The 21,527-nt window shown below is 35.1% G+C and overlaps 1 protein-coding gene across 38 annotated transcripts in view; it reads right to left on the reverse strand.

Annotated features, from left to right (window-relative positions):
* Pde4dipp2 (myomegalin) overlaps positions 1-21,527 on the reverse strand; it is a 220,159-nt gene that overhangs the window by 36,523 nt on the left and 162,109 nt on the right. For 21 of the 38 annotated variants that reach the window (XM_048815040.1, XM_048815051.1, XM_048815063.1 and 18 more), the window contains 6 exons: positions 19,413-19,504; positions 15,188-15,304; positions 14,820-14,957; positions 13,718-13,830; positions 12,083-12,210; positions 891-979 (listed from right to left, as the gene is read on the reverse strand). In XM_048815040.1, the coding sequence (XP_048670997.1) occupies positions 891-979; positions 12,083-12,210; positions 13,718-13,830; positions 14,820-14,957; positions 15,188-15,304; positions 19,413-19,504 (677 nt within the window). Of the gene's footprint in view, positions 1-890; positions 980-12,067; positions 12,211-13,717; positions 13,831-14,819; positions 14,958-15,187; positions 15,305-19,412; positions 19,505-21,527 lie in introns of all 38 variants that reach the window. The other 17 variants (XM_048815056.1, XM_048815037.1, XM_048815053.1 and 14 more) reach the window with 1 other exon arrangement.

Raw genomic sequence — 21,527 nt, forward strand, 5'->3', positions numbered from 1 at the left:
CTACAGGTTTCCTCATAGTCCTAAGGAAGCCATCACTGGGGAAGCCTGGCTACTTTTGCAGAAGGATTTCTATCAGGGATCTACTTTCTCTGCAATAACTTAGTTTCAGGCATCGTCCATCTAGAAGATGCAACTGTTAAATGTCACTGGGCAAGGCGGAGACACTTAGGAGTTCCAACAAGTGTTGTGGGCTCACTATCAGTGATAATCTCTGAGGTCCAGGACGTTCACTCTTGGACTTGAGAACGTGCTTTCTCTGATAGTGGGTGGGGACTGTGTTTCAGCCTTGGATACCAAGTTGAGGCTTGACAGGGGCTTGCTGTTGAAGGGCCATCTGCTGGTCATTGACTTAGTCACAACCTGGGTAGTCTGTCAGGTTGCACTGCCAAGTTGTCTTCTATATGAGACTCCATTGAGAAAGATCCCTGCTATGGAGACATTCTGATCCTCTTGGATTTTCTCAGCATTCTCCCCATGCAGGTCCTAAGCCCTGCCACCACCCCAAGCAGCCCTTCGATGTCTCCCTGTCTTCTGTGGTGTGTTTCAGTTACAAAAGCACAAGAGGGGAAGTATCCATTGTCTTGTAAGTAAAAATTCTTCTGAAGCTATAGCTACAGACAGTAAATAAAGGCAAAGGTGGGTAGGAAGAGGCAGGAAGCAGAAGAAAAACACAGAAGTAGTAAAAACAAAAGGGTCTATTAGAGAAACTGACAATGTGGGTTGGAGAGGCAGCTGGGATGCCTAGGGAGGACAAGCAGCAGACTGGGAAGTGGTTTATATAGAATAATGTCTTCTCACTTTAGGAGCACAAAGGCTGTGGGAGACCATCAGACCCCAGAAGGGCTGTGTACCTTCCACCCAGGGAACCCCAGGACCTGACACTGACTTACTTGCTGGTGGCTGTTGTGTGCAGCCTCCTCCTCAATACTATCAGTGAATTCAGTGCTGGCATCTTCAGTGTCATCCCCTGCAGCTGCACCTGGAAGTAAGTTCAGAAGAGAAAGGTGAGTCCCTTCACAGATGGCTTCCAGACAGCAGGTAAAATTACACTCTTTGCCATCCACCTCTGATTTCTTTCTTTCCCCAAGTGCCTGGAATCCTAGCCATTAGGGAAAGCAGAACCAATCCTTCTCAGTGTATTTGCAGTAATTTTTTACTAACACTCAAGCTTGTACAGATCTATAACCAAAAATCTTGACTGTCAAGAATGATTACCCTCTTATCTATTTTTTAAAAGCCTAAATGATTCCCTATCCTGGCTATGTAGCAACTTTTTCTTCTGTAACATGGGCCAAACATAACTAATCTTTTTCCCCCAACAAATGCTAAGAGTTTCCCTCATTTCCTAGGGATTAAGGCAACCCAGTTCCTTTCCCACTTTTCCATTGTTGTGATCAGCTATGCATAGACTGATGACATCTCTGAGGTTCTCCCATCTGGGGGTCCTGTGTCCTGGGGAAGACTCAGGTCTAGTCCAGATTTCAGACACAGAATGATACTGTTTCCTAATTCCCTCCTCTTTCCCTCTTCCCCATGTCTCAAACTCTGTTCAACAACAACATCCTTTGAATGGAGGGTTTTTTATACTTTGTTCAAATAAGGATTAATCTATTCGTTCATTCCCCAGTGTACACAGTCACCATGTACACAGTCACCCCACAGCACAAACATCCACACCCTGCTCTAAAGGACAAATCACTGCCATTACTAGTCTAGGCAGCTAGTGGTCTAGGGCAGTGCTGACCACAGAACCTTCTTTGATGATGGCACTGTTCTTTGTCTACAGTACCAATAAGTAGACACTTGTCACATGTGGCTATTAAGCACTTGAAATGTGGCTAGTGTGACTTAGAAACTGGATTAATTATTTTACTTAAATTAATTTTTATTGGTATAGCCACATATAGCTAGTGACTACAATAATGAACAAATCTAGAGAATTTCTTCTTTTTTACTTTTGTTAGAATAAAAGACTGTCCATACTACTTTAGATCAATAACTGTGCCCACATTATAGTTTTATTTTATCAAAATACCAAAGAATATCTCCTGTGCCACCCTGTATCTTACAGAACCTACCCAGGTTAGAGAATCTCAAGATCTAGTTCTGACCCTGGACTCAGCAACCAATCTGTTAAAGTCCTCTTCATACCACTCAATAACCCTGGCCTTAAAGAGATTAAGTGGCTTGTCTAAGGTTACCCAACTAATCCTGACAAGACCTATGTCAAGAAGTATCTGTACTCTTAGGATCCATTCATTGTTTCTTCAGGTGATAAATCAGAACTTTATTTTTGCTGCTTCTTCCCAATCCAAGGAGCTTCCTCCTTAGCTCAGATTTCCATAAATGAAAGGTTCTACATGAATAATAAGCATTCACTGTCCGAGTGGTTAGCCCTCTCACCTATTCTTTCTTAAGCCTGAATTCTTACTCCCCATCCTGCAGATGAGTTGAACAGGAGCAATTTGTCTTTAGATTCCATTTCTTGGCTTCTGCAAGTTCATGCCAGAGTATTTGCAATGGCTCATGCTGACCTCATCAAGGTATAAAGATAATTAGGCATGCTGTTCTAACAGTTTAATTTCCCTGATCTTTTGGTGAACGTTATTTAATCATGGACCAAGGCAGGATCCTATTCAGTAAATCCCTCCACAAAGAGAAACCTCTAACAATGAGCATCTTAATCTGTGGCAGACAGTGTACAGCGGGGATTTCCAATACTTATTATTTCAAACTGGCCCCAGAACTCTCTCACTCAAGGCACTGGCTGAATAGAGGTGAATATGTTCACCTCTACTCAGAGGTGAATGCTCTGACTGCTTCAAAACACTAAATGATAATTCACTGAAGGACATATATATTATATTATGCTTACTTTGGAGAATCTTTCCCTGTACAATGACAGAGATCATAATCTTATTTTTCCTGTGTGTGTGTGCACGCGCACACAGATTAATTGTCCTACTCAGTGAAAGATTAAGAAAGCATATTTTCCATTGTTTTCCTTTAGAACACTGAGCTAGAGAATGATCCTGTAGTTCAAGGAAGCTCAGCTCTGTTAGATCCAGATCTTTGTCCCATACCATTCTTGGTGGCTTGCACAGCCTATGCTAAGTCCACATCCCAGGATGATTCCTTTATTAGGTTCCTCAAAAGGAATTAGGAAAGGTGACTGTCACGGGTCTTGAAGTTTTTTATCTGACACTTTTTGCCCTCCACTTACCTTTGAGGTCCTTTCTGATGCCACATTTACATTTCTAGATAATGTTCCTTTTTAATTCACTGGGGGGAGAACAGGATGTGTTGGTTCTGACTTCATCAGAAATTAGAGAAAAAGGAAGAATGCCCATCTTACCTCAACACTCTACCACACAGGGATTTTATTTTTCTTTCCTCCTTACCCCCCAGAGTTCATTCAATCTGCTGTAGTTACTTTACAGCAGTTTTAAAGTTGCTTACCTTTTACCACCTTGAATTAGAAAGCTGAAAACAATTTTTGTTTGTTTGAGGACTAGAATAAAGCTGAAAATATTTTATAGAAAATGTTGGAATAAAATGAAGATATCTTATATATCATATCTAAGTGTACATTAGTCATCCATCTTTCTGTTATAATTTACATTTTTTTAAATGAATGAAAATAAAGAACCTCTTTTGTGGGGAATCCCCTTTTCTAAGCTTTTTACATGGCAACAGAAGTCTATCTTTAGAACTATCTTGGACTTCTTTAAATTTCTAATTTAAATGAAAGGTTCTAAAACTTTTTATACTGATGAGTCTTCTGCTTTTATGGATAAAAATATAAAATAAACTGGTCTGTCACTTTGAGAGTCTCCAAAATCTAAAAATCTATTCATTCATAAGTTGACTCAATTCTCCAAGATTAAGTTTTACATGTTTCATGTTAACATGAAAACATGCCTGCAATCTTAAATACTTTTATTTGAGGTTTTGATAGAATTGTGGTGCTTATAATAATTCTAGGCTCTGAACTACACAAAATAGAGGTGATAACAAAATGTGCATTATCTAGATCTTGAAAATTATCTTCTACCATCTATTCAGTTCTACAAAATAAACAAAATAACCCTCTAAAAGGGCTGGGGTTGTGTGGCTCAGTGGTACAGCGCTCACCTAGCACTTGCAAGGCACTGGGTTCAATCCCCAGCACCACATAAAAATAAAAAATAAATAAAAATAAAGGTATTGTGTCCAATTACAACTAAGAGAAATATATATTTAAAAAAAATCGGGGCTGGGGTTGTGGCTCAGTGGTACAGCGCTTGCCTTGCCAGCACATACGAGGCCCTGGGTTCGATCCTCAGCACCACATATAAATCAATACAATAAAGGTATTGTGTCCAACTAGAACTAAAAAATATTTTTTTTAATAACCCTCTAAAATGTAACATAATAAAATCCTTTGGCAACAGTTTAAGCATTCTGCAACCATAGGGTCTTCTTTGACCAAGGAAAAAATTCTTACTTTTATAAAACTTTTTAAATTGAAGATAAATTGCATATTGAGAATGTGGACTTTGGAGCCAGTCGAGGTTTGAATTATTCTTTTGTCACTAGTTTTGACTTTAAGCAAGTCATAACCTGTCTGTAACTCAGTATCCTCATTTGTTAATTAGGGTTAATAATATCATCCATTCCATGCAGCTGTTGTGAACTTCAAAGGGTTTGCTAATTTTAAAGTGCTTAGAACAGTGCTTAGTACAGTATGTCCTCAATAAAGCTTACCCTCAGACAGTATTGCTGTTTATTATTATTGTTACTGCTGATAAACTTTTATTTATGGTTTTGATGGAGTTGTGGTTCTTACAAGATTCTAGGCTCTGAACCACACAAAATAGAGGTGATACCAAAATGTCCATTATTTAGATCTAGAAAATAATTTTCTATCAACTGAAGTGGTCCTTGGACTAGGGCTAACTAAACTGAAGGCCACAGAATCTAAATGTAAGCAGAAGAAGGAAGTTCTAGACCTGATGTTATTAACTGGATGATCTTGATTGATTCTACCTGTACTTCTTCACTTATGAAAATCGGTTTTCCTCAGCAAGATGCTTGAAATAACACTTTGTGCTCTTTCTGCTTTCCAGGACAGTTGAAAAAGAATAGAGTCATCAGCGAAATAGGATGAACTCTTTTGGAAAGGTGCCATACAAACAGGATTCACCAGCAGTAAATTATAACTGTCTTGAAACTCCACCATGCAAAATAAGCTTTACAGGAAAATTCACAAAGTTTAATTTTAATTCTTAGTAAGGAGTCCAAACTGGGTGGGGTCAAGATAACTCCCCCTATAATCATTATTTCCCTTATAAGCCATTTATATGGGATCAACAGCAAAGAGATAAGACATTTTAGTACAACAATCAATAGATTGATTCCCCTGTGGAAAAGAAAAAAAGATATGAGTGTTCTCTACTTTGCTCATAAATCTTTAAGAACTAAACCAAGAACATAGCAGGGTTCATATTTTACTAATCCTGGAAGAAGATTTTAAAAGCTACTACTTGACAGCATGAGTTAAGTTTGCAGTGCCCAGTGTTCTTTTCCTCAGTGCCAGGTCCTCTCCATCCATCTCTTTCATTCCTGGACACTCTGCTGTGTGCTCATTTGCAGAACTCTCATACTTTAATGTCATGAACCAACCATCACTGACTTAATATTATGATGCTAGATGAAAGAACCAAAGGAGAACATTCTTCTATCAATTTTATCTGAATCCATTCCCTTCAGGGCCATAAGAAAAAGTCAATATTCTATGTAGCTCTCCATAGCCTCTACTGAGAAATAAAATTCTTTATCTAAACAGATGCTTGTTTTGGAACAACAGAAAGCTGCTGTCTGCAAGTCAAGCCCCTTTGTGGAATACCTCTGTCTTTAAGTTGCAACACATCTCATGCAACCTGGAGGCCCCTGACCCATACAGTATTCAGAAAGCACTGTTTTTAAGTGGCTTTACAAAACTAAATTAAAATCCAAATCACTTTTCAGGATATGAAATATCAACAGGGTTTTGGAAAACATTTTTACTTTTTCAAAAGGGTGATTATTCAATAAACTAGTCACTTATCCTTAGGATGACCAGTACATGTGTAAATTAGGACGTTCTGGAGAGAAGATATGCTCACTGGACTTATTCTGTAAATGTAATTCTGTAGTGTTGAGGATTTCCTCCCGCTTATGGTCTCTTCTTTAAAGAACACAAGGCTTTTCTAGGAAGATTTAAAGAGACAGCACCAGCCACCATAACAGTGGATCCTCAAATCCGTCCTGCTTTCTCCTAATCTACTTCAGCAAGGAGAATTAAGAGAGGATTTTTAAGGTAAAGCAGCCAGTTTCAGTTTTCTGGAGAAAAGTGTAACACTGTCTCTTTAGTCTCACTTCGTTGGGAGGAGAAAAATTCAGGTTTCTTCTTCCTTCCTTTAGTAAAGTACTCATTCCAAAGAGCCTTACTTTGACTTGGAATTTTAGTACAATGATCAATAGACTGATTTTCCTATAAAGGAAAAGAAAAAAAGATAAGTATCCTCTATTTCTTTTCTCATAAATCTTTTAAGAACAAAACCAAATAGTTTCTGTTGGCCTTTGATATTTTTATTAGATCAGTAACAATTTGTTGTGTCTCAACTAAAGTAAGCTGAAATTCTAACACTTATATATAAAAAGTACACTCTCCATTTTAACACAAATGTTAATACAGATTAACACCACAGATCTATGAAGAAATTAACTTTCAAAGAAAAATATACAGCTTAATTTGGTGGGGAAAGTTCTAAAAATAATTTAATGCCAAGTTTCTGATCATTTAACATGTCATTTTCTTTTTCATCTGAAGTTATGAATCACTTTAAGCCGACAAAATTTAAAGTGATAAAAGCAAATAAAACTTTGCTTTTAAAAAAATTAAGCTAATAATGCTCCATGGACAGTGATGGGAATTCATGAGTTATAAAATATACTTGCATGTATATATACACACCTCTAAAGTTTATAAATTGAGAGATAAATATCTTAGAATAATGACTTTATAACTACAAAAAGCAGCACCTCATACTCAAGTACTAAAAAGCAAATCTACAAGAATTTGCCATACAATTAGATGTTCTCCAGGGAAAAAAGTTAATTTGGTTCAAGTACTTAGTCCTACTCTTAATATTTTAGACCAAACATTTTCTGATGCTGCTGAACTTTCTGTCTGTTTTATTCTTTCAACTCTAGCAAAGGAAAACAGTATAATAAAGATTTTTATTTCTGGAATTTGATTTTAAACAACAAAAGGAAAGTAACACAAAAATAATGAGTTTATCACTTTACAAGTTTAAATGTTCTTACTTGAAATCTGACAAAAATTAGCATTATTAGTTCAACAGTTTTGTGTTTCCCTTCCATTTCCCTGTTGGAGGCAAATGATAATGCTAATTTTTTATTTGGGACACTCATCCTGGCTCATGTGATTACATAGAAAAAAGCTGAGAATTTACCTTCTATCAATACTCAAGACTATGTAAAAGTATTACTTTATTTTCTAATCATAATAAAATGTTTTAATAAACCTATGAATGGTGAAGGAGTGCCTTAAATATTTCAAAATGCATTAAGACTCAGAAACTACCCTATAGAAATCTGTCCAGCACACTACCTATTGATTTGTCCCTTCTCTTTTTTTATTAGAGTTACCATAAATGAGCTCCATTTTTTCAGCTGTTTTTTTTTTTTTTTCCTGAGTACAAATGGTTCTATACTATCCAAAGGAGAAAAGCATCCCAAGCTTTAACTTAAGAGCAAGGAAGAAATATGTGCTTCTATCTCACAAGATGTTTGTATTTGAAAAAGAAAATTCATTTCATTTATTCTACCTTTTGTACAATATTTCAATGTAAGATGAAAAATGGATGTCAAGTGTGTGAGTTACTGATTTTTTTTCCTAACTTCATAGACATTTTGTCCCTTTATCTGGAGGATACTGGCTACAGACTTGTTGAATATGAGGCCAGCTAGTATTAAAGAGACACCTATCTCAAGTGTGAAGATTATGTGGCTCTTTTGTAAAAAGACCAGAAAACAATGCCTTTACCCAAACAATTGGATCTAGAGACTTCTACTACGAGCTCAAGGAAAGCAAAAGTACTAAAAGTATTCTAAGACTATAACTTTTAGGTAAGCCAATCAACCTTTACTTCTTTAAAAAAGGAATAATTTTAGTATAATGTGACCTGCTGCTTCTTTCCCTAATCAGAAGATTCCAGAAGCAACTCAAAACTCAAAGTAAAACTGAAATTAACAAAATGAAAACTGAACTGTTTTGAAACTATGACTCAACTTCTTACAACCCACACACTAAACTAGGAGCATAAATTAGCATAGAAGTGATAGGTCTTTTAGGCATAAGTCACTCATGTATAAACTAAGTAAAATATATTAAAGAATCTTATAAGGAAGCTACTTTTTGTGGCTGAGATCCTACATGGGTTTAGATTTTCTTCATCCTTAATAGATTTTTTTTAACCAAATATGATATAATTAAAAAATCTTTTAGAATTATGAACAAGAAAAATGTACTAAGATACAGAGGTACTAAAAATATTGCTGCTGTCTACAACTGAGTGAAGAAAAGTTGCTGTGGCAATGGATGGGTTGAGGGTAAAGGAAACAGGGGATAAGAATATACCCTCTCAAAGTAAATAACTAAATAGCTTAAAAAAAAAAAGACCATCAGACAAATGTTGACATATACTAGTCTCTAATAATCATTAGATTTCAATAATATGATTTAAACCTGCAGTAGAGTGGCTAGGTAGGTAGCTCAGTCACACAGCACTTGCCTAGCATGCATGAAGCTCTATAGTCAATCCCTGCACCAAAACAAAAACAAAAACAAAACCTAAACAAACAAAAGAACCCCTCAAAAAACAAACTAACAAAACTTTCATAAGAGTTTAAACATGTCATAAGGACTTCCATTTCACTCATTAAAAAAATACCCTTAGAAGTCCTTTTTAACTCTACAGTCCTAAAAACTGTAGACTTTATCTACCCTGATCCCTTTTAACCATTACTTTGTGGACTTGCATTATTCAAAAGAAAATGTAAGACCAATGAAATCTATCAATATGGATTTTTCTAAATTTAAGTTCTGTTTCTGATTAAAAATGGCTTAAGTGGGCTGGGGATATAGCTCAGTGGTACCGTGCTTGCCTAGCATACTCAAGGCCCTGGGCTTGATCCCCAGAGTAAAACACACAAACATACACATACACACACACACACACACACACACACATGGCACTCCATGTTTACCTAAAATTATTGTAATGCTGAAAAATGCCTGACAAAGGTAGAGTAATTCAGAAGACCCTGTGTTCCTAAAGAGAGAAAAGCACATTATATAATGCTAAATGACAATATGAATGATGTGTCCAATCACAGCTATCTGTGAGTTACACAAAAATGTTCATCAGAATTGTGTTCTCTAATCATAATATGTCAAATTATCATGTCATCTACGACTAAAAAAATATTTTAAAAAAATGTGAAAGAAACAGTGTCATGTGAAAAACAGAAGTATAAAAGAAAAATTATGTTCCATCTAGCTTAGAAAAGAAACTCAGACATGTTTAGGGTACTAAAACCCTAAATCCCTGCTCACTTATTACCATGTTTAAAGCAACTAAAATCTCTGCTTCTAATCTAGGAAACAAATATCCACAGACAGCAAGCTCTTTCCAAGTAGCACTACTTGCAAGCCTCAACCCAATCAAAACTAGAAAGTTAGTATTAGATTTTAGTTACATTTATGGTATCAAAATCAAATTCAATGTATTCTATCAATCCACTCTCACTGGAGGTTGATAGAAGCAGTGATTATTAACATAAATTACTATAATACCTATGAGCCATTAGAACCGGAGAATCACTCACAGTTAAAACTTAACAGTAAACTTAGAAAGCTTCCTTGGTCTATTAGTAAAATTAAGAGAAAAATTTTCCTAAATGCCTTGTTGTAATAACATGAGAGAATACTCTTCAATAGGTTGACATTTCTTTTTTTTTATTTTTTTTTTTAAGTTTTAGGTGGACACAATATCTTTATTTTACATTTATGTGGTGATGAGGATCAAACCCAGTGCCTCGTGCATGCTAGGCGAGAGCTCTACCACTGAGCCACAACCCCAACCCAGGTTGACATTTCTATGCTCAACTCCACTATCTGCTTTCTTACTTGGAAAAAGCTACATAAAGTTTTGCACAGGAAGGCATCTCTTACAACCAGGAAATTAAGAATAGTGAGTGGTTATGCTTATACTTCCTCTCTCTTTCCCATTGACTCCTTTTTCCTCTCAAGGCCATTAAAAGTGACATGGCATCTCCATTAAGAGAAAGGTTTATGGCTACCAATCTTTGCAAAACCACATGATCAAAATATTCCAAAATATTCCAGGTGTTTCTCTGGTAGAATACGTCCTCCCTGTCCATGTTACATCAACTGACACTGTTACAGGCACAGCTAAGGTTACAGAATCCTTGATGAATATTAGACCGTAATGTAAGCCATGTCAGCATACAAATGTGAAAGAAAAGGGCTGGGGCTGTAGCTCAGCGGCGGAGTGCCTGCCTAGCATGTGTGAGGCACGAGGTTTGATACTCAGCACCACATAAAATAAAGGTATCATGTCATCTATAACTAAAAAAAAATTTTTAAAAATATGAAAGAAACAGTGTCACGTGAAAAACAGAAATAAAAAGAAAAATTATGTTCCATCTAGCTTAGAAAAGAAACTCAGACATGTTTAGGGTACTAAAACCCTAAATCCCTGCTCACTTATTACCATGTTTAAAGCAACTAAAATCTCTGCTTCTAATCTAGGAAACAAATATCCACAGAAATAAGAAACCTCCTGGTGCTGAATCCACAAAACTCCACAGTAATCTTGGTTACTTTTTATACTCTTGACATTTAAAATACCAGAAATACAATCCCGAGTGCCTTTTCCTTACACCTGTCATGTTGCCACACAAGATCACCAAGACACTGACTAAAACCTATGAATACAGATCAGTGACATTTCATTCTAAACTATTTGAGCACTTAAAAGCCTAGAGCCCATTACTTAATATAGAGAAGTGTATGCACACTAGATAGTGAAAAATAAAGGACTCCAACTAGTGCCACTACCAAATGGAAATACAGAAGTGATACTCTTTTCCACGAGTTATTTGGCAAAATACTGATTTTAAACAGGGATATTACATTAACAATTATCTTTGTACACAGAGAATTCTGACAATGGAAGACTTTTCTGAACTAAATGGCATGTCCCTGGCTTAAAAGAAAACCTAAAGGGATCAACAAAGTTTTAAATAGAATTTAATATTTAACTATCTAATTTCACCTCTGTTGATCAACAGTCAACTCTGAAACAATATTAGAGCCAAAAGTTTATTATAAACACTTTAACAGGTTTTGCCTCTGTTCCTTAAGTTGGCCTAAGACTACTCTCCTGATTTTGATTACCTTCTGATATGGATTATCACTTTTGCAGAGTCATTCTTATAAACTCAATCTTTCTCTTTCTCATCTTTTATTGGATTTTAAAAATGCTCTCAAAGAGCAGGAGTTGATTGAATGGCAAAAATAATACACACACATGCATTTATGACATGATATGGAACATATGAAATGGACTGTGAAAGTGGGGAAGGAATAAACTTTATTGGCCCATAGAAGGGATGAGGGAACAAGAAGGAAGGGCTGGGAAAAAGAATGAGTGTGTGTGGGGAAACTAAAACTGAATGATTTAAATGTGCAAATACACTTTGTAACCTCCAACAATCAATGGAAAAGTAGATATGTACATAAGATACAGGAGGCTAAAGTGAGTTTCACTTTGTAGTTGATGCTACTTGTACCAGCTCTATTATTAGTAAGTCACCATTTAATTCTGTCACATCAGACAAGGCTCCCTCTGGTTAGTGTAAACAGGTTTTCCATCCTGGGATGCAGTGTGACCCGCCAGCGCTCAGAAGGCATGCTTGTGACGAACTTGCACACCTTCCAGTTCCCCACCTCCAACGGCGGCCAGGGTCTCCAGTCTGCTTAAGCGCTCCAGGCTTCTTCCAAGAATTTCTTCTAGCCGACTGCGTAATACCTGGGCCCCTTCGAGTTCCACCTGCAGAGTTCGATCTCTCTCAGAGCTGATTGAACATGCCACATGGAAGGAAAATGGATTAGCCATCAACTGTAACAAGTCCACATATGTTTCCAAAGAGCCATCAATGCTACTCTAGACTGTGAGATTTTCTAAAGTAATGTTCTCCAGGACATCATAAATGAATGAGCTCTTTGGTGCAGCACATGTAGTCACTACTGATAGATTTGCAAGGCCTGTTCTTTCTTCAAAGCCTGCCCCTTTAGGCCAGATTCTGGGCAAATCTCAAATAAAATTATAGTCTTATGATTGCTCTCACTCTCCTACAGGCCCCATAAGAGAAATTTCATTATTAAAAGCTTTAGTTTCTGAAAAACTAAAACCCAGGAAAAATTAAATGTAAACTGAAAGGCATGGGGATATAGCTCAGTTGGTAGAGTGCTTGCCTCATATGCACAGGCCCTAGATTCAATCCCTAGCACCACTAAAAAAAAAAAAAAAAAAAAAAGTAAACTTGCTTCCATGTTTACCCAAAATTATTGTAATGCTGAAAAATGTCTGACAAAGGTAGAGTAATTCAGAAGACCCTGTGAAGCAAGACTGAGCCAAGTAGAATTGCTGAGGATAGCTATTTTTTACCAAAATGGACAGTATTCTGAAAATAAATCCAGTTCATGAAGACTAAAGATCCAGGGGTTCTTTAAAAAATAACACAAGCAAGTGGTCCTATCATACCTTTCCCCTGCTTTCATTTTCCTGAGTAAAAAGAAAATATTTTTAAGCCCAACAAGAAATTAGAAGAAATGGGAATAATAAAAATTTAAAACTGTGAAAGAGGAAAAAAGGACTGGGAGAGAAAGCAAAATGAGGCGGGGGGAGGGTAATATAAAATAAACACAAAAGATAAAATATACATGACCAAAAATTAAGAGAAAAATACAAGAAAATATAATCATCATGATGATTATCGATGATTCTGAGGTAATATTAGGTATTGCAATGACTATATTACCTTCAATGATATTCAATGATACTAAACTAATATCTGAGACCTTTGTAGCTGTACTTTTATAACAGAACAGCCTTTAACAGGACATGGAGCAGAGAAAAGAAAGGAACATACACCAAATGCTTACCATATGCAAAGCACTGTTTAGATGCCTAAGCTGTCTTCTCATTTAATCCTCACTTAACTATGTGAAACACACTATTCCTGACAAGATTTAGACACTGAGGCTTGGAGCCATCTATGCAACAAATAACAAACTGGACAGCTTTCTTTTTCTCTCTTCTTTGGTATTATTAGCATCTGCACTTAATAAAGAACAGAAGAAATAAAAGAAATGAAAAGAATAAAAGGAATTTTTTTTTAAAAAAAGGGAAAAACAAAGTTGGGCATGACAGCACATGCCTATAATCTCAGTGACTTGGGAGACTGAGGCAGGAGGATCACAAATTCAAGGCCAGCTTCAGCAGCTTAGTGAGATCCTGTCTCAATAATAATAATAATAAAAATAATAATAATTTAGTAAAGGGAAAAGTTACTCTCTTACCTCTCTGGATGGGCATGGAACTTCACCAAGCTGCTATAGAGCTGTCTCTCAGCTTGTAAGGCCTCATTGAGTCGACTCTTTTCGTCTACTAGTCCTTCTAGCATCAGCAACAACTGAAGAAAGAAAAGAAGCAACATACAAATGGAAAAGTGAGGCGTGAGGCCAAGTTTATCCTGAAAAAAAGAAAAATGTATTTGCACATACTCTGACCAAAAAGTCCCAGTCTTTTATTACTTAAGATCTCTGTAGTATCTTACAGTTTTAATCAATGACACAATATCATTTTATATCTTAGCTGAATTCAGATATGAGCGCAAGAAAGAAAAAAAAGGAGACAAAAGTCAGAAGCATAGGAAAGAAGCCCAAAAAACAGTAAGAAAGGATAGGAAAGAGGGAAACATACAATAGGACTTTCTAGTTTTCAATGTTCATGCAATAAACATTTACTGAGCACCTTTTAATGTGACAGACTCTGTTCTAATTCTAGGAAAAAGCTTACTATCTAGTGGGAGGAAAAGACATCCATCAATCATACGTATGTCCTGTGAGATATACTACATGACATAAAAATAATGGGCTATGATAATGTGTAAATAGCAGAGATGTTTAAGCTAAAATTAAAGCTGCGGGGGAGGGATGATAAGAACAGTTAGTGAGAGTAATGGTAATGGATGTAGAGCATAGGTAAATAAATCTTTTTGAAAAAAATTTGGCATTGAAAAGGTCAAGCATAAAGTAGAGCTACAGAGGAACTCAAGGCAAAGGCAGGGTTGTTTCCTCTCTTCCTTTTTTAAATTGGGAGTCGTCTGAACATGGCTAAATGCAGGCAGATGAGAAAGAGTTAATTGAGAGAGAAGTGACTTATGTTTGAGAGTGAAGGATAACTGACAGTATGTGTCCAAAAGCAACTGCTACTCCTTTCAGAACTATAAAGGTTAGAAATAGGCATGTATGACTGCTACTGAGCAAGGTACTGTGGAGTATGGATTCTCTATGAAATACCATCAACTGACCTAGATTTTTTTCAAAAGTAGTTGAGATTGACAGTCTTTCTATTGCTTATTTCAAATAAAAAAATAAAGTCTGTATTTCAATAATTTACCTGTTGTCTTCGGTTTCCTGAAATTTCTTGACCTTGGGATTCTACTGAAGCAACTTTTTCTCGAAGAAGTAAGACTTCTTGTGTCAGGCGTTCCATAGCTGGTATGTCTTCAGGATCAACCAGTTGCATTTGCAGGTCCTAGAAATTAAAAAACAAGTAATAAGTATAGATATTAATATAGTAATAAAAGCTGTTCTAGCAGAGGAGCAAGGGAACAGATATTCTTGAAATAATCTACTATACTTTCAAGTGGGATATTGATAAGCACTGGCCAAGGGACCAAATGTATCCACATATTGTTTGAAGATGCCCTACAGGTAATCTGAGTTTCCAACACTTCCAATAGTCTTTAAAAAGCTTTGAAAGACCTTTATGAGGTCTTCTTTTATCTGTATGTTCCTGGTCAGGGACTCCAGATCAGCAGCCTGCACCTGTAGCTCTTCCTCTTGTACAGCCATCATAGACTGTAGAGCAGAAAGTTCCATCTGGGGACAAAAGAAACACTGGAGTCAGCAGGTAGAGGAAACAACAGCTGTCACAATTACATTTCAACAATGAGACAACTGCTTTTCATATCACATCACTATCAGCCAATAATGCAAAAGAAAACAAGAACATGAACAGAGCTCTACTGGAACAAATAAATAACCACACAGCATGGTACCAAATGTTGTTTCATGGGAAGTTGTAATGGTTGTTTTTAATGGTGTTCCTCTATTTGAGTTAGCAGTATAAAACCATCAAATTTATTTAATTTAACCATATTTATTATGACACCTAAAAACTGGTTATCTTTAGCAGAAGTAAAAGATGAAGTTCTTCTTCATATAAGTTCCTTAGCTAATAGATTAAAACATTATAGAACACCTCCATTATGCAAAACTTAATGAATTAATAAATAAGGCATCAAACAAAAATAGCTGCTAACATCAGAGATCACTAAATATTACATGCTTCCTACTAAACATGCTACCACCTGCAATGGAATCTTACACACAGTTAGCACTGTAGGCCCTAAACTTTCAGTGTTGTATTTTCCTTCCCTCCTCATCAGAAAATGATAAACATCGTTATAACAAATTCATTAAAAATTATGATAATAACCATAGCTGAGTTGTTCTCACAAACTTAGCGATCTGGCTAATCTACTTCTTGTCCTTCAATATCAGCCACTTTTATCCTTATTCTTCACTTTCTAGGAATACAAGACTTTTTCTGTTCTTGTAACACAGACTCTTGATTCATGGGCTTTATACCTATTACTCGGTCTGCCTGAAATATCTTTTCCAAGGATGCTTCCTTCCCATCCTCAGGACCCCAGTGTCATCTGCTCAAAGAAGTCTTCTTTGACCACTCCAGTTAAGGTGGTCCCCATCCATGTTACTTTCTATCACATTTTTTTTGTATCACTCATTTTAATCTTCAATTATAATATCATAATATTTTATAATGCTTATATTAGCAAATATATCAAGGAAATCTTATATTTATAATTTATAATATCTAATGGCATAATTATTATAACATATTATAATTTATAATATAACATGTTTCTTGTCTTTTATCTCTCTAGTAGAAATTACACAGAGCCAGAATGGGACATTGTTGATATTGCTCACTACCTCAGCCCTGCACTAGCTTACAGAAAGTATCCCATATATGAATGAATGAACAAGTGAACAAATGAATCCTCACAGAAATCCTATGGGGCAACTACTTTTCAATTTACAGATAAGGTGACTTCTACACCTCAAATTACAGATGAGGTGACTGAGACAGAAATTAAGGAACCAATTCAAAAATCACAGAGCTAGTAAGTGGCAGATCCAGAGTATGAACTTGTGGAAGCAAACTTGATTCACTAGGCATAATGTCTTTCCTGTAGGTATCGTATTCCATATAATCTTTACGGCAATGGCAAGTTATTTCAAATAAATATTTTATAGAACTATTTTAAGATAATCTTTAAAAATTCAGTGGAACAAGTGAAGAGAGATGGTAGAGAAGCCAATTTAAGGTATAATTAAGCTTCCTAAAGGAAGCAACACTTCTTCCTTAAGCACATAAAATTTAAGTCAAAAGTAAGAAAAATTTTATTCGTGTATCTTCTAATTCCATCAATGCTTGCAGTATAACTGTGTGGCTCATATGATTTAGTAACAGTTATTTGATAGTTTTAACTACCTTCATTTTCCTTCCATGCTGAAGGAGCTCAGTTAGTGTAACTCTTGACATTTCTTTGCCCCCAATCAGGGGGAGGGACTTGACTTATCTGTACACAGTGGAAGAATAAACCAGGCCTGCTTGGCTCACACCCCCCACTTCCTCTCCTTAGAAGACACTGGCCTAAAGGAAGACTATTTTTTATCACTGCTTCTCCAAAGGCAGTTTGTTGCCCACCACAGAATAGTCTGCCAGGCCCAATGCTGCCTGTGACTGAGCAGGTCAATTACCCAATCCAGGTCCAACATCGGTTCTTACATTAAGTTTTCTAAGACTCTGTCAGTATTAAATCTGATAAAGCTTCAGGCTATCTGCCACCAATTTGTTTTATTTCTCAATTTGTTCAGGGTTGGGTATGAAAAAAGGGTGCTATTTATCAGATCCTCTTCAAAGAGATAGATAGATAGATAGATAGATAGATAGATAGATAGATAGAAACAAACAGACATCCAGGTACTTGGTTCCATTGAAGAAAAATGAAAACATGAAGAAGAAAACATTTTTACAGCATGATAAAAGGTCTGCAGGTAAGACTGACACAGGTTTTAAATCCTGGCATAAACTCCTTTACAAGGCATTTAAACTAATGATTTCCTCAAGTGTAAAATGGAAATAATATAGCTACTTTTCAGGGCTACATAAGAAATACAGAAAATGTTTTACAAGTACTTGGCACATTACAGGGAATTAATGAAGTAACTACTGCTGCATCTATATACTACTATAATATCAAGACAGGAAATATGGGGAAAATCGACATAGCTTTTGGTAAATACCTCATGTTAGATGGAATGTGGTAATACATTTATATGTTATTGGACTTAGAAGAGGGTAATGGATTAAGGATTCATGAAGTTAAGCAATAGCTAAATATCATTCATTCAAAATATTCATTCATAAGCATTATAATTTTATGATCATGAAAACAGAACAGAATCAAAAAGTAACATTACTCTGAATTTGGTACATATGAGAAAAACAGAAATAGTATGTGAAAATTAAAATATCTGACATGAATAATCAATCAATGGCTAAAGTAAAGGAAAAAAGGGAAAGGATTAGGGGATTTAAAAACTAATTTTTTAAAATGCCATGCATGAATTGGTTTATAAGCAAAAATATGGTAATAAAATCAAAAGGTATAATAAGACAATTTCATCATAAATATAAACAGATTTTATATTATAAATCAAATTATAGCAAAAAAGGTAGAAAAAGCTAGGAACTGAGCTAGCTAACTTAGGAACCCATGACATTGACTTTTTTTAAAAATATTTTTTGGTTATTGATGGACATCTATTTTATTTGCTTATCTATAGGTGGTGCTAGGAATCAAACCCAGTGTCTCACACATATGAGGCAAGCACTCTACCACTGAACTACATACAACTCCAGCCCCTGACTGACCTTTTAAAATAGATGCCATAGCAACATGTGTATAGTTTTTGTCTGTAATGCTATGTTGTAGCCCTAACATTTCTTCTACATCATAGCTGGACATACAACTGGCTATATGGGGAAGACAGAGGAAGGATTTCTATAAGACTGACAGGTTTCTTCTAAGAAAATGGATGAAAATTACTGACAGAAAGAGTTCATGCATAAGATGGGGAAGAGTATCTATTCCGAGAAATGACTTCTTAGAAAGAAAGTATTTGGAGACACAAAAGACTTTGAGTCTAAATCTTAGCTTTGGCATTTATTAGTTAGGACTAACCCCTGTCCCATTAAAAATAAATAAATTAGTGTTTCAGCTTTTCCATCTATAAAATAAGTCCAATACCATCTATTTTGTGTAGAGTTGTGAACACTGGCATTAATTTAAGAATTCAGCACAGTCTAATGCATATAAGAGTACTCAATAAATATTATTGCTCATACTCAAATTTCTCTTGTTTAATGCTTCTAAACTCTAATTTCATGAGTCTAATGTCATAATTCTAAGCAGCAATAACATAGCATTTCCTCTTTTCACAAGTGTTTTACAATCATTTTATTACAGTTATTAATGGGTAGAAAAAACTTCATTATTTCAGTAGTAAAAAAGCTTTAAAAGTCCCCATTATAAAAATAAGAGGATCTTATTGGATAAAATATATATATGTATGCATATATATCTTATTTACATATATTTTTATATTATATACAATGTTATATATTATCTATATCTTACATATACATCTTTTATATATAAACACACACACATATAAAATGATTTATATTTTTTTCCAAAAAGAAAAAAGATATACCTTATATTTGAACTTAGATATTATACTTAAAGAATCGTACTCTTTTAAATATAAACTATTCTGGGGGAAAAAAACAAAACAAAACAGGAATTTAGAAATTAGCCTTGACTATAAAACTCACCTGACTTTCTCTTTCTTTTTTAGTCATAAGTACAAGTTCCTCTTTGGCATTACTCAGTTCTTTCTCCAGTCCTGCAACTGTGTCCAAGTCTCCTAAAATGAACACATAGTGCCAGTTTTAATCACTAAAAACATGTAATCTCTGCTGCCTCATTTTTTGAGAAATTTTCTTGGAATACGCATTCCAGCAATTAAGAAAAAATACACACACACACACACACACACACACACACAGGTTTTTTTATAGCATTATTTATAATAGCAAAATATTGCAATCACTCTACACGGGAAAGAGAAAAGATGGAATCAGTCACAGTGTATTCACACTAAGGACTATATATATACAGCTGTAAAAAAGAATGAGGAAGTTCATGAACTTATATGGAGCAATTTCAAGGATACATTAAGTGAAAGAAGCTATGTTCAAAAGAATACTTCTATCTGGAAAAGGGGGAAATATGTGACACACACATACAAATTATGTATGTACATGATTCATCTGTTTATTTTTGCAAAAAGATATTTCATTAAGGATAACACAGAATTTAACAATTTTCCTTCAGAGAATGAAAAGAAACATGAGAGAAAAGATTGGAAAGCAGATGGGACTTCTGAGAATATTTTTTTCATATACTTGACTTTTTAACTGTGTTAATGTTAAATTTTGAATGTGTAAGTTAGTTTGACAATAATAGGACATAAAAATCTAAAATTATGGAATACAGAAGGTAGATATTATAATAATTTTTTAAAAGACACAATCCACTTACACAACAAATGGAGTGGGAAGATGAGGGCAAGATAACTCTTTTTTGTAAAATAATTTCATAATAGATAAGAGAAAAAATTTAAGAACTAGGAAATTAATTTTTAAAAGTTCAAGCAAGGTTTAAAGAATGCTAAAGCCACTGACTATTGGGAAACACAACTGTCAGCATCTCAAGCTATCAGCCTGTAGAGCACTTACTAATTGCAAAGGGGAAAATGAACCTTTACAATGGAGAGATCTGGCACACATTACAACCTTAACCAAAGGATAAAATTTGTTACCACTACGTAAAAATTTTTCCACATTTGATGATCTGATACTTATTCCTGTATATCCAATTATTCAACTTGATGCAAACTGACCAATATGCACTAATGGGATACACCCAAAAAGACATCACTCATAGGATTCTTGACAAAAATGTTTAACCTGAACCTAACCATGAGGAAACAATGATAGACAGTGCTCTGAATTCTTCAAAAATCCTAATGTTGTAAAAGACAGGAGGAAAAAGGTTGGAAACTGTTCTAGATTAAAGTAGACTGAAGACAGGACATCTAAGCACAATGCATGTCCCCTGGTGGCAAGAAGAAGCAACTACAGAAAATGTTATTGAGACAATGAGAATTCTAAATATGGATTATATATTTAGATAGTAAAAATACATTAAGGTCAAATTTCCTAAACATGATAATTACATTGTAAACATGTAGGAGAATGCCTTTGTCCTTAGAAAATACTTGCTGAAATATTTACAGATCAAATGTCATGATGTTTATAAGAAATTTAGAAAAAAAAAGCATTATATCTATATATGTTGTGCACACGGAAAGAAATAATGCAAATGTGGCAAATGTTAACAATTGATGAATCCTAATAAAAATGTATATGGGTATTCACTACACTATTGTTGCCACTTTTCTGTAGGTTTGAAATTTCCAGAATAAAAAGTTGGGGGAAAGTATGTTTTTTTCTGCTATCATATATACCTAATTAAAATAAATAAATAAATTTTAAAAAGAAAAAGGCAAATATAAAGTAAATTACACAAATCTAGCATTCATTACTTTTGGGGCAATGCAAAGGTTTCTTGTTAGATAATGAAACTTGTGCAATTTTTCCCACAGAATCATCTAATACCATACACTATAACACAGGTGCAAACTTTTTACATTCTTGGTGACAAAAGAAATCACAAGTTAATTGTTTAAGTTTACACCCTTTCTGGTTCCAGCATTATAATCCCTACCTCATTAATCATCACCAGTAGCTTCTTCTGTAATTCTCTGGGAAATAGCTTCCTTAAAGCTACCCTAAATACCAACCTTTTGCTCTGTAAATGCAGAA

Source organism: Marmota marmota, unplaced genomic scaffold, assembly GCF_001458135.2.
Source record: "Marmota marmota marmota unplaced genomic scaffold, marMar, whole genome shotgun sequence".
NCBI classification, from domain to species: domain Eukaryota; kingdom Metazoa; phylum Chordata; class Mammalia; order Rodentia; family Sciuridae; genus Marmota; species Marmota marmota.